This window comes from Chaetodon trifascialis, chromosome 1 (genome assembly GCF_039877785.1).
Source record: "Chaetodon trifascialis isolate fChaTrf1 chromosome 1, fChaTrf1.hap1, whole genome shotgun sequence".
NCBI lineage: Eukaryota > Metazoa > Chordata > Actinopteri > Chaetodontiformes > Chaetodontidae > Chaetodon > Chaetodon trifascialis.
This window is the reverse complement of record NC_092056.1, coordinates 2,508,865-2,526,409: the sequence shown is the minus strand read 5'-3', so window position 1 is coordinate 2,526,409 and position 17,545 is coordinate 2,508,865. Positions and strand designations below refer to the sequence as shown.

The window sequence follows — 17,545 nt, the reverse complement described above, 5'->3', positions numbered from 1 at the left end:
AAAATTACCAGCATTTGTTCTGGGTGCAGTTTAGGAGAACGTGTGCTGGTTAATAATTCAGCAGCTAATATTGATCTGTCCCACAGCTCCTCTGCAGTCAGGGCTGTACATCAAGAAGAAGGGTCCCCCGATCCAGAGTCTTTCATCTGGACCTGACAACACACACACACACACACACGTGCACGCGTGTGAGTGCACGCGTTTAGGCTGAAAGAGGTGAAAGACAGTGAAATTGCTGGAAGGAGAGCTGCACGGTGAAAGGAGAGAGCCTGTGGGGATGCGTGTGATGTCTTTGGGTGGAGGACGGACACTGTGAGTTAGCAGCTCTTTAGGTGCATCTGTACAATCTACTGCAATCTGCTACAAAAGCACCGCCGCAAAACCATCATCGAGAAGCTTATAATGTTCAGTTATGAGCCAAATCTGGTCAGGGAGGTGTTTGCAGGATGTAGTCAGTGGTGGTGCTGTATTAGAAAACATGATGCAAAATGGTATTTGTAATATTCTGCCACATGACAGGATAAGTAATCACTGCTTATTTATTCTTGTTTGGGCTGCAACTCATTTTCATTTTCATTCCTTATTTAAATGATCAATCATTTGGTCTATAAAATATAATAAAACAAAACCTGGACCTAATCAATTAATAATGATTAAAAAAAGAAAAACACTAAGAGGTTGAACATGTGAATGTTTTGGATTTCTGCACGACAAGTGACTTAAATGATTAATTCATTCCCAAAAATAGTGTTCATCATTTTCCTGTCAATTAATTGACTTTTTGTTTCAGCGCTATGTTTTGTGGGGGGGTTTCTTTGGTCTAGCATACATCCATCAGTCTGGGGAAGTTTTGACAATAACCAGCAGTAATTGGCCTGCAGGGAGCTGACGGCTGACGCATTTAGATTTAGACAAACATTAGTTTAATCAAAGCAACTGACGTTTTCACATGCATGGTCTGAAGCTAGAGTGGACTATTTATTTCATAGTAAGCCTGTTTTTAATGTAATGCAAAGGGACAGAAAGAGGTGAGATTAGCTGCTTCTTTGCCATGACACATCTAAACATCATCTGTTAACAAAAGCTGCAGCAAGTGTGTCTAAATCAGTTTAGCTGAATGGGGAATTAAAGGTGCCTTGTGCAGTTTTCAATCACTAGTCGCACTATGGAACAGGTTTTTTACAAGTGGATCCCATTTTGTTTATACTGTACATGCCTCTGGTTTCACTGTTTGGCCACAGATGGCAGTAATGTGCAAAGAAACACATCGTAATGCGCCAACAAAGGCAACGAAGAAGACGACTGCAAGCTAGCAAACATGAACGTAAACGATGCATGATTTTAAATATTTAAAAGGTCTACTTCGCAAATGTTTACACACACTCAATATAAAGATATCACGTCACCTTTCTTTCCAGAAAACGCCACAGGGCGCCTTTCGAGGTTAGCCATGCTAGCAGCTCTGTGAGGCTGTGCATCGGCACAGCAGTACTTTGAGCTAAATCATAAAGCTAAGGTACTAATGCTCAAAAGGACAATGCAAACATACTGAGCTTTAGCAGGCAGATCTATAATGTCACCATGTTCATCATCTTAGCTTTTCATGTTAGCATACTAACATTTGCTAATTAGCACAGTTAGCACATGAACACATGAAAGTGCAGCTGAAACTGACAGGAATTTGTTTTGCAGGTACTTGAATAAATATCTGTATATTCATTCATTCATTCATTCATTCAATCCATACGATGCAAAATTACAAATGTGAGCCACATGGTGACGCTATAGAGGAACAAAGGATCTCATTAGGAAACATCCTCTTAGGACAATGAATGCTTTACAAAAGGTACTTGTTGAGATATGAAGTGGTGGAAAGCTCAGTTTTGGCATAATTTGATTGGTTGGATTGGTGTTCGGTTTGCATTAATCAGCCTTGACTGATGAAATTCGACTGAAACTGACCTTTGCCATAGACGTGTGAGATGTACAGTATTTACATGCTTCTCTGACCTTGGGTTATGATACCACACTTGCTCAGACACATATGCCTAACAGCTCGGGCTGCTGCCTTTTAGACGAACTGCTTCACGCAGGCCACAGAAAATAGAGTCGCTGGAGTTGAAAGCACGCAGTCGTGGTGGCAAAACTTCTTCTGAGAAACACATTAGTCTACAAATACTAAAAAACCATGTGACCTTGACCAGCTGCTGTGTGTTCGCCTTTCCATGTGCGAGAGGATTGAGAGTGATGTAAGGAGCGGAGGAGGGAGGAGAGGAGGGCGGGAAGAGCCGAGACATTCGGGGGAAAACAGCACGTCTGGAGAGAAGGGCGCGGCAGGGCGGCCATCCGAGCTGGACGGCGAACAGCCGTCTGACATTTAGAGGAGATGGCCGGTTATATGAGATGATGCTGCATCAGTGCTGCCTCAACAGAGTGGATATGATGCACTTGAGTTTCACTAACAGGCTTTTTACAGAGGAGGTTAAAATACTGGAGCAACCGCAGGCTCTTTTCAAAGAGCTTTTTATGATCAGGAGGAGACTGAAGGGTGAAACTTCTCTTTCCTGCATCTTAAAGTTGACGAGTGACTCATCGCATTTAAGTTTGCTTTTTCTGCCTTGTGAGCTATTTCTGCATCACAGTAAATTATTTTCTGTGTGATCCAAAAAAAGTTATAAAGGGACAAAATGATGGATGTCTTGTGACAGGGCTGGTAAGCAGTGACATCCATCTCTGTGAATCAGCATCAGTCTCTCTCTGTTAGTGAAACGCTGTGATTCATGCTTTAAAGCCGGTCAGGTTGGCAGAGCTAAGAGTCTATTTTAGTTTGTGTCCCACCCAGCAGCTGCCGTTTGAGTCACAGCTGTTTGAAAAGCCCCTTCCCAGAACAGACAATCCACTCGCTTCCCACCTAATAATAATATCTAACTTTATTTGTCTACATGAACATCGTCCACCTCCACAGTAAAGTTGGTGTTTGGGATTAAGTTAAAGAAAAGGAGATTAGCGTCAGCACAGTGTTTCATACATGTGGGTTAAAACACGTTTTGTCCATTTACTTTTTCCCACTTACGTAGCCTCAGTACTGCTGTACAGCGATGGCTTCATTTCATTTCTGCTGTTTGCAAGTCAGTTTGCTGAGAGTTGAATGAGGTCATAACTGACTCTGAACATCTGCTTTTTCTGCTTTAGGTTAAATTATTGTTTGGTCTCTTCATCAACACCCACATGCTAACAGGTTTAACAGCAGCATGTTGAATGTAACACGCTAAATGTTAAACGATATGCTATATTAACGAGTCATTCATTCATATTTTGATGCCTGAAATGTCAGAAAGTTGTGAAAAACAGCCATGTCAATATTCCTCTTGCAATCATAGAACAGGAGGACAATTAGTAAATATTTGTACAGAAGCTGGAGCCAATTCATTGTTTGCTTAAAAATGACTGAAACTGCTGATGGATTATTGAATCATCATCATAATCATTTGAGGGATTAATCAAAAGGTTGTTTCAGCTCAGTTTCAGCCTCGATAAACCCACCGTGCACGACACAAAGCTATCACGTCGACATCTTTAACAGGAAAAATGGAAGAAACCTGAAGAGGAGCGACAGAAGAGGGACTCCTCTCCCAGGATGGACAGACAGGAAGTGGATGTAACATGCAGATAAAATAAACAACAACAAAAACAAGCTTTTGAAGAAAGAGGAGCCACAGAGTCAGATAATGTTGGATTTTGATCAGACGGACACAAACACGTCTCTGATGTGATGCTGCAGCTGTTAGCTGTGTGCTAACATGTTAGCCACGACAGCTGAAAGGTGATAAAGCGTCAGGCCTGCGACTGTTATTCTGCCAAATCCCTGTTTCTCATTGACTCGTCTCCGTCGTCTGAGCTGAAAATTAAACTGCATTAAATCCAAACCACCCGAGAGGGCGAGGTCGAATTAGCTAAACGGCTGGAGTTTCCCTCCACAATTAAGAACACATAATGGCCATTTCGTAAGCTGATTAGTGGACCTATTTTTAGACTCAATGAAAAAAAATCTGATTATTTTCAGGCCAAAACAGCTTCAGCGTTTCTCCCTATGAAGTGTCTTCAAGTGTCATCTGCCCGTTTTTAAAGCCGTGACAGGAAAGATTTCAAATGTTTTGATGCTTTTCTGAGGGGAGAAAATCGATGCATCGATAAAAACAAAATGAGACTGAGGGAATAAATCATAAGGCAGCCTGCATGTTGCTTAAACATCCACTGATGTTACTGGGAAAACATCAGGACTGTGTGCAGCGATGAGGAGGCTGTAACCTTCCTCACATTAATACATGAAACGCAGCTAAACGTCATTTTTCCATCATGTTTTCCACATTGTTTTGACTCGAGCTTTTAAATAGTCTTACACTGGTTTCATGGCACCTTTATTGTTTGTGATGATGAAATGTTTGACAGTGGATGGAAACACATTCATTTGTATTTTCTCGGGCAGATTTTTGAAAGTAAAAATTCGTGCCACATTGGGTTGGAAAACTGGCATCATTTAGAGCTTCATGTTGGAAAACAAGACGAACTTTCATAAAAAGGTGAAACCTAATTTAACATTTCAGACATAAAATAGGAAAAATCAGGGTAAGATTTGGTGAGTGGTGTGTTCAGGGGACTCATGGTCTCAGTATTTATAGCATCCTGGCCATGGCCCTGGATTAAAGCTCATCGTTTGTACCATCACCAGAAACTCGCCATGTTCTCCTCCTCGTCGACTCGAGTTGGGAATTGTCTGATTTACGTGAATGCAACAGTACCACTTCGCGTCTGACACTGGAGCGTACGACGGGTTCGTGAACGCAGCACGAGCCAGCAGAGTGTAGGTGTTGATGTGAAGCAGGCCGACCTGCCTCCATCTCCATCCGCAGCCCAGCAGCAGCAGCAGCAGCAGCAGCAGCACCGCCCCTCCTCCGCTCCATCCTCTCTGACGGACGGTTAGACCTCCTTCACCGCTTCTCCTCACGCACGAGGCGGTGCAGCGCCGCTTCTCCTCCGCTTCGCCTCCGATGTGTCAGACGCGTCGAAGCAGGCGCGCAGAGGCTCGGGGACCGGCCGGACTGGCGCTCTGATCGGGTGGCTGGTTTTATAACGCCGCAGCGTCACCCTGCATGCGGATGGTCGCAGTCACTGAAGGAATCTGATGCGTGAAGACGAGACATTTTGACACTGACGGAGGCTGGGTGCGTTCAGAGGCCGTGGACGGAATATAATGTGAGTAACATGATGATAATCCGTTTCAGTGCATATGGCTGTTTGTACTGTCACTGCAGCATTCGGTCGAATTTAGCCCTAAAATTTACTCACAGTGTCTTTTAAACATCCAGATGCTGCATTTTAGTCACATTATGTACTTTCTGGTCAGAAACACTGAGGTCATGAGACCTCAGGTGACTATATCCTCCAGAACAGACAGAAAATTAGCATTTTTGAACATTTTAAGGTGAAAATCTATTTTCTGTCAGTGTGATGGTCGAAGTGAGGTGTCAGGGACATCACTCTGGTGGAATCCTTTTATTTGATGGTCATTGCTTTTATGATCCAGCCTAAAAACAGTCAATTAAAAGAATATTGGGTCTATAATCAGCCTTAAATGTGCAACGTTTGTGATTGTAGGATGCAAACTCGTCCTCAGGTGGTCAAAACCCACAAATGAGCAGAGACAACGCAGAGATCAGGACCTCTGCGCTCTGTCCTCTCCGGGCTTTGCTCATTTCCCCTCTGATCCAACGGGATGATGGTGCAGTTTGTAGTTTTGCGGCCTTCAGCCTCTCCTCCCTGTAAACAGCCTCTCTGACTCACGTTCTCGTCTTAACTCTCAGTTTATGCTCATTTGTCGCTGCTGTTAGCTGCTCTCAGTTCAGATGAGTAAATCTGGGTGACCTGATTTTAAAGGTGGGAAAAAAGCATCTTCTGGCCTGAAGGCTGGTCCACAGCTCCTTCCATCATCTGAAGGCTGTTCGGATTAGACTTCGCTCTCTGAATAACCCCAAACTTATGCAACCGACCAGACAAAAATGTCCAAAAATAGAAAGCAGCACACAGTCGACTGACAGCTGTTTTAATCCCAACACACGCGAGGCAGATTATTTCTGTACAGGATGGAGATGTGATGTTCCTCTGAACTACAGATGAGTCAATTCATCAATCAGTAGCTCAATTAAAATAATCAATGACACATTTAATAGTAGATTTAAGCGTTTAAGTCATTTCTGTATTTTGAGTTTTGATACACGTTTGAGTTTTGGGCGTTTCGTTAAATGAGTGCAATTTTTTTAGAACCAATGAATTATTTTCCTGATTGATCATCATCATCTGACCATTATTTTTACAATTAATTAATTGATTACTGTACAAAATGTCAGAAAATAATGAAAAAGCCCCTCACAGTATCCCAGAAACAATACATCGATTGATCGATTGAATAAATATTTGGAAACCTTTTCATAATCTGTGTTTTCCTGTTTTTTATGATCGTAAACTGAACATCTTTGAGTTTTGGACAAAACAAACGAGCTGAAGACAAACAGTTTTATTCATTATTGATGATTGTTTTCTTGATCAGTCGTTCAGTCGATAAGCGTGAGCTGTGAAAGACGCCCGTCACAAGTTAAAGACCGACTGTCCAAAACGTAGAGACGTTTATTGACTGTCACGTGAGAAAAACTACGTCAGCGTTTGTCATTTTTATTTTAAAAAATGACAGAAACAATTATTATCAAAAAGTTGCAGATTTTCTGTTGTCTCTGTTCGGCTTTAAACCGGACAGACAATGTGAAGACATCACCTTGTCCTCTGAGGACATTTTTCACCATTTTCAGACATTAAATGCAAATCAGGCGACGCATCAAAACATATAAATAACCGTTAGTCGCAGCTCTGTTTGCATTGTTAACCAGCCGGGGGTTAATTATTGAAACCTGGACTGGAGGTTGTCTTTGAAAAGTCCTTGAGGCGTCCTCACCGTCCTCACCGTCCTCACCGTCCTCGCAGACTGAAGCGGACGGGTCAGCTGTGATCATGTTTTCTGTTTCATAACGTCTGAATCACATCAGATGTTCTGTTCTTTGAGTGATTATTGGATTCTCCTGTTGACAAACACACACACACACACACACACACACACACACACACACACACACAGACCACAGTGTGCTCTGTGAACTCCCATAATGCCTTTGGGTGGGTGAGGCAGAGTGCTGAGCTCAGCAGGATCAGGCAGGGTGGAGCTTCTCCAGTTTCTGCTGCTGTTTCGAGCGTCTCAGCAACACAAACAGCAAAAATAATCTCAAGTTGTTGCTTCCTTTATCATCACTGAAGGCCTGAACGTTTGGAAGAACTGTGTTTAAAGGATCACAGCTGGAGATCTTCTGCAGTGAATGCTAACGGCTAACCGCTAACAGTCCTGTGTGTGTATCACAGCTGATCGATCTTCTTCCTCTGAGCTCCTTTAAAAACACATCAGTGAGCCTCACTGCTGTTCCCTCACCACCATGAACACACACACTGTAGTTTACTCTGACTCTCTCACACACACACACACACACACACACACACACACACACACACACACACACACACACACAGACACCGTCCTGCTTCCATAAACACGCACTATAGCACCAAACGTGGATTCATCCGCCGCTGAAAATAGTCCCCAACAGATGCAGCATTTCTAACTGTTTGTTTGATTTGAACCACAGCGATCAGCTGTTTGAGGAAACTCCTGAAGCTTTTTAAAGAATGAACTGTGTGTGTGTGTGTGTGTGTGTGTGTGTGTGTGTGTGTGTGTGTGTGTGTGTGTGTGTGTGTGTGTGTGAGAGCTGCTTTCAGTTTATGTCTTCATTAGGAAGTCATTTTGTGTTGGCGGTGCTAATTGGTGTCTGACGCTGCTAACAAGATGTTTTTCTGTTACCTTCATGTTCTTGACGGGTGGAAGAAGTGAAATCTGCTCGTCTTCCAGTGACACGGTGAGACGTTTTGAGACGTGTCAGCGTGACGTTTAAGGATATGGTTGAGGTGTCAGTCACACTCGTTGAAATCCAGGCTGATCCGGATCGTAGAGACCAGCTCGGTTTGTGCTTCCTCATGCTGTGAGCTGTAATTACACTCTGTCTTTCCACATTAACGTCTCACACAGGACGTCTCTTGATGGATCACCTTGAAATTGTCCTGAGTGCATCTTTCTAACGAAGCGCGGCGTCCGTCCTCGTTTAATCAGCCGCGTCTGTGCTCGGCTTGGTCTTTTTGTGTATCTACATACACACACGGGTACATGGACTCAGGGACACTTCAGGAGACAGTTTGACAGGAAATGATTGACTCTGGTTTATCCATGTTTCACAGAGTCCAGACTCTGTTGGTATCAGGGTTGTTGATGCTTCATCCGTAAAAACGTTTGCATCTTTTGTCCAACCAGCAGTCCAAAACCCAAAGACTCTTCATTCATGATCATGAATGACAAAGAAAAGCAGCAAATCCAGACATTTAAAGAGCCGGAAGCAGCAAGTGTTTGCATGAAAAATGACAGCGCTCGACTCTGATTGGCTGCCAGCCGCAGCTTCTCTGATCCAAATGCGATAAGTTAGCTGCAACTTTGAGGCTTTTCAGTTAAAAATTTGTATGAATTTGCATGAAAGACGGCCAATCAGGAGTCAGTCCCGCTTTGACGCTGCTCCTGAAAGACGTTTGATGTTTTGCATAGATCATATCTGTGTGTGTTTGGGCGCCGTGAGAAGGAGCCTCTATGTGCAGCAGCTGCTTGCAGCAGCCACAGGCAGCGTTTAATGAAGCGAAGGCCGCCGCTGCACCGCAGGCTCTAATTCAGCCCTTTGATTGTTTCCCTCAGGGCTCACCTGAGAGCTGCACCGGTGTTAATACACCTGCAGGTGACAGCAGCAGGTACAAATCACCTGCGCGCCACAGTCACGTCCCTCTGAGGACACGGACACCCTGATGCTTTTCTTCGTAACTCTGTCCGTGTCGCTGGGAGACAGGATTCACTCCCTCAGTGCTCGTTTATGTGTTCTGTCCAGTCTGATGGACGAGGAGGAAACTGACGAATCGGGGCCGAGCGGTGATTTACTGATGTCCCAATCGATCCTGATCAATCCATCAGCTCTGCTTCAGCTGCGTCCACCCTGTCAGCGATGAAGGTTACTCTTCAAACCAGAAACTGCCCGAACTTGATGCGATCAGCTGAAACTACTGCTGCTTCATCATCATCATCATCTTTTTCTTCATCATCATCATCTTCCTCCTCTTCTTCATTATCATCATGTTTTTCTTCTTCTTCATTATCATGTTCTTCATCTTCTTCATTATATCATCGTCTTCTTCTTCTCCTTCCTCCTCTTCTTATCATCATCATCATCATCATCATCATCTTCTTCTTCATTATATCATCATCTTCTTCTTCTTCATTATATCATCTTCTTCTTCTTCTTTATCATCATCTTCTTCATTATCATCATCATCTTCTTCATTATCATGTTCTTCATCTTCTTCATTATCATCATCTTCATCATCATCATCTTCTTCCTCTTCATTTATCATCGTCATCTTTTTCTTCATCATCTTCTTCATTATATCATCAGCATCTTTTTCTTCATCATCATCTTCTTCTTCATTATCATCATCATCATCTTTTTCTTCATCATCATCATCATCTTCTTCATTATATCATCTTTTTCTTCTTCTTCTTTATCATCATCTTCTTCATTATCATGTTCTTCATCTTCTTCATTATCATCATCATCATCCTCTTCATTATCATCATCATCATCATCATCTTTTTCTTCATCATCATCATCTTCTTCCTCTTCATTTATCATCGTCATCTTTTTCTTCATCATCTTCTTCATTATATCATCATCATCTTTTTCTTCATCATCATCTTCTTCTTCATTATCATCATCATCATCATCTTCTTCCTCTTCATTTATCATTGTCATCTTTTTCTTCATCATCTTCTTCATTATATCATCATCATCTTTTTCTTCTTCATCATCATCATCTTCTTCATTATCATCTTCTTCTGGTTTTGTAGCAGAAACAGCTGATTGGTCGTCAGGCCGTATCAGGTAAAGGTGTGCAGCTCGATGGAAGTAGCCTCTGTCGGCGTCCCTCTAACAAACACTGACTGTTTTCACCTTTTCTGGGTTTTGATTGGAGCGTCAGCACCTCGCTGACGCTCACCGTGCTCACATCCAGCTTCCCTGCTGTCACTAACGACCCTCTCACTGACTTCTTAACGAGGGCAGCTTCATGCTTCTGTAATGAAGGTGTGCTGCCATTTATCATGCCACCGCTCCAAATGAACCCGCTCGTAGGTTATAAACAAAAGCTTCTGCCAGCTGGAAACCAAATGAGCAGCGAGCTGCCAGATAGAGTACGAAGAACGTAATTAGTTTGTTCTGAGAGCCAGAAGGTGTCTTTGATAGCTCGACTCATTGTGCTGCTGCAGGCGGGCTTTGAACTCATAGATCTAAACTGAGGAAGGCGTCGCAGTCGGCTGAGATGTGAGGCCAAAACAGTGAGTTTAAAATATGGCTGCATGCGTCCGGAGTGGCTGCTTCTTTGTGACGTGTTGCAGTGGAAATGCTGAGCCGGCGTGGGCTGCGCCTTCCTGCTGTATTTTTATCCTCAGCGGGACAATCACGCCGCGTGGACTCACACAGACCCACATATATGGGACATGGTCTACTTTCACCACGAGGCTCACAAATAAACACCCTTCCTTCTGGCTTTGGGTGGCGTTTTGGCGATGAGTGGGCAGAAAACGTGTCGCCGCCGCCTCGGACAGTAATGGCCACAAAACTGCTTCCCATCATGCACCACAGGCAGGAGTGTGTAGGCTCGCTCTGCTTTTGATTTGTTCTTAATGCTGCAAACACCCACTCACTATTAGACTTCTCTCTCTGTTCAAGTGAAGAAGAAGCTTTTCTTCTGCACCATCTTATTCAGTGAAGCTCAGTGAAGCGAGACAAAGTGTTTCAGCACGCGCTAAAATAAGACTTTAAACGTGAACCACGTTTGGATCATTCCACAGGTAAACAGGCTCATTAGTAACAGGTGAGAGGATCATGGTGGGGTATAAAACGGGCGTCCCGGAAAGGCTCAGTCGTTCACAGCGAGGATGGCGCGAGTTCACCACTTTGTGAACACATGAACTCAGAGACACTTCAGGAAACACAGTTTGTCTGGAGATGAGATCTTTATTTGTAAGCATGAGATCATAAATCATAATTTTGCGATACCTCAGTCATAATCCTCCCAAGTCTGCTTTTGTTTTCTTTGCTGAGCTTCCATAAAAACCAGCAGCTCGTGGTCTTTAAACACATATGCAGTATCTAACACGTATATGTTATATGTGTTTGCAGAATTAGCTACAAATCACAATGGAGACATTAACTTCTCTTAATATCATCAAGGCTGAAACTCTGGTTCTTAAATCATAACAGCTGCTGAGCTCACATCAGAGCCATCTTCATGACAGCTCGGCAAAATCCAGCTGATGACGACGATGTGACAGCTGAGAGCCAGTGAGCGGACCCTCAGGTGGGACCATGTGGCTCTTTTGGGTTTAATGTAGCACACTTGGCTGTAGTAGTGTGAGAGATCGCATTTTCACAGGCGACATCCTCCATCGCCCACGCTGACCAGTCAATATCCAGCTGTTGCACTGGTCTAATGCACCAACCATAACCTGATGTGTGGTGCTGGACCCACTTTATCCCTCAGAGCCAGCAGGGCTGACAAAGGGTCACAGCTCTCCTACAGCAGCATCAACCCCCCTCAGCCCTCCATTGTTCGTCTGTGGCGTTCAGCCGGATGAGAGGCTCGAGCCACAGAGGCCCAGACTGCATTTGTCGAGCATTTGTTTCCATGATTACGGTCTGAATGAGGAGTGGGCACACGAGTGGCTTTACAGGAGATTGTCCTTGGACGCTTTAATAACTGGAAATGGGAAAGAGGAGCGAGGCGGTTAATGGGCTCCTCAGACATGCAGAGCATTAGTTGGAGGGAGAGGCAGAGTTTCATCACAGGGGAGCAACAACAATTCATGACTGCCCTCTTCTTCTTGTTCTTCTTCTTCTTCTCATCTACATGCAAACTTCACCAGTCACAGCTTTCACTCAGACGCTGGTGTTCATCGACGAACCTGCAGCTGTAATGACGACAGCTGTGGTTCTCTGCTCTCTAAAAGCTGTGCAGCGAAGGCGGCTTCGTCTTCTTCGTCAGCATTTTCTGAGCGCTGACAGAAACGTGTCGACTATCAAAGAGCTGCTTTCAGATTCTCTGTCAGCTGTCAGTGATTCTGTGACCCAAATCAGGAAGAGAGCTGCAATCAGCTGATTGATCGATTAGCTGATCGACAGAAAATAAATGTGCAACAATTGATAATCCTTTAAGACATTTTTCGACTGTTTCAGCTTCTCATTTGCTCCTTTTCTGCTTTGTATCTTTGTAAAGATCTTTAACTTTTGGATGCTGGTCGGATGAAACAGTAACATTAAGACTTCAGAGGGTTTTGTGATTTTACAGTCCAAGCAATAAACTGTTCAGTCGAGAAGATGATAACTAAGATTAGACAGTCAGGAAATGAGTCGCTAGCTGCAGCTTTAATGAAGAAGTCACTGCTCTGTGTGGATAAATGTAGCCGTGCCTCCTCTTTGAACCAAAGTTTTCATCCTGCTTGCACACTTTGTGTCGGATATCAGCAGCTCAGCCTGCTTTGTTTGCTCTTTGTTGATTTTAAGCGAACCTAGCATCAAAACCAAAGACCGGAACAAAAGATCCACAAAACAAGAGAGTTTTAGACCCTGACGAGCTCAGTTTAACCGAGACGTCAAGCACTGAGCACAGAGTCAGTCCACTCCAGGTTAGCTTATCCAGCAGAGATGCTCGTACCTGTCCTCCACTCTTGTGTTACGGTGTCAAGGTCGCAGCTCGGACGCCGTCCTTCAGACGCCTCTCCTCGCACGAACGTGATGTCGTAACAGTTAACAGCTCTAAAGAGACGAAGATGAAGCTAAATGCAGGCGATGTGAGGTGGCGTGTGGTCATCCCTGAAATGAAGCTGACATCGTTTGAACAGGTTCATTAGTTTTTATATCAAAATGTTTGCAGAAAATGTTTCAGTTGTCTCAACTTTAAGAACAGATATGAGACATTTAGCAGAATCAGGAGAAGTAAGAGCTCCACATACAGGAACAAACTAAAGCTAGAGACTCGTGTTACGACTGTTGAGTCCATGAGTGACTGATGGAGCCACACTGGACCTGGTCTGTTCCAGTCTGGGTCAGTTGATGATCATCATCATGGTGTGAACACTCAGATCTGTTCACCGCCACTCGTTCACGTAAAGATTTTTGAAACATGTTTGACGGATGTCGTCACTACAGAAATCAGAAAAGAGCTCAAAGGTTTGTGGCTTTGAGCGCGCTGAACCCCTGAAACAGAGGATGTTACACTTTTTCCTCCTTTGGCCTTTTTAACACAAGCGCTGCTGCATGTGAACAGATCAAGCTGCTGCTGCGTGTTTGTTTTGGTGCATGAACGCCCGACAGCTGGCCTTCTCTCGGGAGTTGAGGGATTTTCTGCTGCCAGAGCTTCACTGTGTTTTCAAGCGTATTTACTCAGTTGTCAGTTAATGCTTCTTCCATACAGCAGTGGCAGATTATACAACTGAAATGTGTAAAATGAAACGTGCTTTTACCTTCAGAGCAGTCTGGAAAGTCAAACGCTGTCATGAATCCTTAAAAACCTCCACAAGGCTCCAACATTCAAGCAGCACATTTGTTCAGTTTGGGTTTTGGTGTTTAAATGTTCGACTCTGCTGGTTGTCCCAGTTATTGCTGTGTCCATTGATGCTGGTAATATTTGTAAAATACAGACTCAGGCTACGTTTACACTTAGGGAAAACGCATATGTTTTCATGCGGTTTGGCCTCTCGTTAACGCGCAAACTGAGTTTTTTTCACGAAAACGATCATTTTTAAAAACTCTGGCCAAAGCGGAGATTTCTGAAAACGCCGGTTATGTGTAAACTGGGTTAAACGGCGTTTTAGGTTTCGAAACGTCACAACATGAAAATACTTAACACCGTGTGTACGACCTATGTTTACACTCGCGCCCATAGCTTTGGCATAGTTATGATGCGTTCGACGGCGTATTTATTCAGGTTCATGTAAACGACAACATTTTTGAAAATGGAGGGGCCAAAATATCCGTTTCCCACAATACCCTGCTACGTGTAAACGTGGCCTCAGTCAACATTGTTTCTGTGCTGAGGAGTGACAGCAGCTGCAGTCATTTAGAGCCAATCAGCTGCCGCTTTAGGTTTTAGAACATCCCTGTTGATTGGAGGAAGGACATAAAATTCACAAAGTGCTGAAATGTTCCACGTTTGGTCATTTTGATTCACATCAGTGAAACATGTTGATGGTCTCAGAACAACGAACGAGCTTCTGGTCTTCGTTAACATACTGAGAGGAACATAAAAACCTCAACGTCGCTGTTGGTCTTTTTATTTTCTCCCAGCACCATTAAACCAAACTGATTTTCTTTTTATCACACACTATCTCCCAACCCTGACAAGCTGCTATTAATGATATTTTAGAGTTTCCATTTCCTGGAAAAGTAATTTCGCGTCCAATGAAACACTTTGTTTTTATTTTTATGATGCAGCAGGAGTGTTTTTAGGGGCCGGGCCACACTTGTTACTCTACAAAAACACAGATTTCCTCACTGATTTGGGTGAAACTGGATCATATTTTGTGGAGAGTATTTTCTGGTTTTGCCTCAGATGCCCTCCGGCCGCTCTGCCTCGACTCGCAGTGATTTGTGGAGTTTCCTGACGGACAGATGCGGCAGCTTTACTTGATGCTAAATTGATGGCTAACTATTAGCTGTTGTAAACAACCAATCACTTTCTGGGATACTTCCCTTCCTGTTTTTTCAGGAAACACGTGATTATTGTGAAGCTAATAGCACTTTAAAGCGTTCAAAGTACAATGCTCACACTGCACGCATGCTGTTGTTTTTGCACCCAAACAGTCTGTTGGGTTCATTAATAAACAAGCATCACTTCTTCTCTGCTTGTTTGATGAGCAGAGGAGGGTGACAGTGAAACAGCAGCATCTGTAAACTGGGCCACGGCGTGTTTACTCACTGAACATGCTGCTGAGCCGATGTTGCCCGTTACTTTGCACAAATTGGCTCGTGGTTGTGGCCTGATACGTTCCCCCAGATGCTGGTAAAACATGCAGAGCGACTCCAGTGCCTCATGTATCTGTGAGGTCCCTGACCTCACGTATAACCCCTGAATATTACAGCATGTCATTTCTCTCCAAGTGCTGAATTAATTTTTTCACCCCTCTTTGCCCTTGCCTCCTCCTTCAGCAGGCAAAGGAGAGATGGACGTGACAGCTCCTTGACAGTTTTGAGGTGGAGGAAGAGCGAGCAGCATCTTTGGTGCTAAAAATAGATCCCCTGATGAAGCGCCTGCATGCTTTCAAAGCTGCTGCTGCTGCTTTACCGCTCGCCTTCTCCTCCCGTGCTACGCGATGCTGTGTGCATACTCTCATGCAGTACGAGCCTCCCCTCCCTCTCGCAGAAATGCTGCAATGCGTCTCCCTCAGCCAAGACTGGGTCAGTGTAACTCAGCCAGCAGCAGCAGCCACAGAAGCATCCCCATAGCAACAGCCAGCGAGGCTCGCGGCTGACGGATTCATTTTGGTGTTATTGTTGTGATCGTATATGAAAAGAGAGTATGTCCAGGATTAAACCCATCAAGGGGCTTTAGCTTAGTGCCAGTGGAGAAACAAGATGGCATGTGAGCTAAGAGGAGGCGGGGCGGGGTTGAGGATGCACAGCCATATGTGCGGAGTGATTGTGTTGGCAGATGCTGGAAAACAGGGCGTTGTATTGTCAGTAAATGACCCTGATCCCACAGGATCTTCATACCGGGAAATGTTGTTGTTCTTTTGATTTACCTGCCAACAAGCACCGTTTTCAGGCAGCTCAGTTTACAGCCGGAGTTTTATTCATGGAAAATGCTCTTAAAGAGCAGCTTCACGGCTCAGGAAGCGAGCAGAGAGTGACCGAGTACTGTGCTGTTTACATCTTTCTGTGTTTAAGCTCATTAGCTTTTCAGCCATGCTAGTAGAGAGGGAACACTTGTGTGGGTTGTCATGACGTCAAAATAATTTGTTTTTGAATACAGTGGTTTATTTGTAATCCAACACCTGTGAAACTAGTCGTTCCCACCAGCCTCAGCTGGTGTTATTGCTAATTAGCAAATACTAGCATGCTAACACGCTCAAGTTAGAGTCTGAACATGGAAAACATACCAACATCAGTAATTTAGCATTATCATTGTGAGTGTGTTAGCATGCTGATGCTAACATTACCTTAAAGTTAAAATAAAGCTTCAGAGACTCTTGAAAATGGTAACAACTCTCTCATCTAACGTTCAGCAAGAAAGTGAAGCTTGTTTCCCAAAATATTCCTTCAAACTGTGTTTTCTCCTCTTGTAGGGATTGTGTGATTGTACCCTACCAATGACTTTTTAAATGTTGTGGGTTTTTTGTGTAATTAGAGCAACAAACAGGTATTTTCCACATCAGATAAGGAATCTGGAACTCACTCATGTTTTGTTTTTTATTCCTTGCCTGGCATTATTCAGCCTTGGTGTAGTCATAAAGTTGTTCTACTCTCTGCTTGCTGTAGGCCAGCGGGTTCTCCAGTATCAGAGTGATGTCCTGGAGACAGTGGTGTTGGTGAACCCATCGGAGGAGACTGCTGCCTCAGAGGTGAGTCACACCTGGGCGCCGCAGGGTGATGATGACCACATGCTCTGACTCCTGCAGGACACCTGAAAACATTCTGTGTTTATTCAAATCACGCCGTCGAGTTTCAGGCCAAAGTGTTTCGTCTGAGTTCACTTATGAAGAAGGCAGCAGCGCCTGCTGTTCACCGTTTGGCCCCAATGGGAGGTCCGTGTCTCTCCTGCTAGTGATCGTCTCTTGTTGATTAACAGGAAAACACTCTCAGTCACTGTCACTCAGCTGAAGCCTGACAGCAGGAGACAGACTCTTCTTTGATATTCTTCTATAAAAAAGCACACTCAGATTTGAGTGTCAGTGTGAAAATTAGTCAGCTAGCTTAGCCTGGGACTGCTGCTTAGCCTGGGACTGCTGCTGAAATGTGATTCTTGAATGCATTCTAAAGGTGTTTGAGATCTTTTCAATGTGTTATTTGACATGCTAATGTTAGCTTAGCATTAGCCGCTATTAGCATTGTGGCTAATGCTAACATGTGGTCCTATGAACTTGTTGGTGCACACAGGTTTGACTTTTGATATCGGTTGTTGTGTTAATATGCTAATGCTAGCATGCTAACCTACAGTAAAATGATTCTTAAATGCATTCTAATGGTGTTTGAGATCTTTTTAATGTGTTATTTGACATGCTAATGTTAGCTTAGCATTAATTGTTGTACAC

General features: G+C 43.8%; 1 protein-coding gene across 2 annotated transcripts in view; it reads left to right on the top strand.

Moving 5' to 3' along the window:
* Positions 1-17,545, top strand: part of map1aa (microtubule-associated protein 1Aa) — a 40,239-nt gene that overhangs the window by 11,564 nt on the left and 11,130 nt on the right. Inside the window, exons 1-2 of one of the 2 annotated variants that reach the window (XM_070961284.1) lie at positions 4,828-5,253; positions 16,773-16,855. Coding sequence is in view for 1 of the 2 variants with exons in the window: in XM_070961274.1 (XP_070817375.1) it covers positions 16,773-16,855 (83 nt within the window). In the remaining variant the exon portion in view is untranslated. Of the gene's footprint in view, positions 1-4,827; positions 5,254-16,772; positions 16,856-17,545 lie in introns of those variants that run through there. The other variant, XM_070961274.1, reaches the window with a different exon arrangement.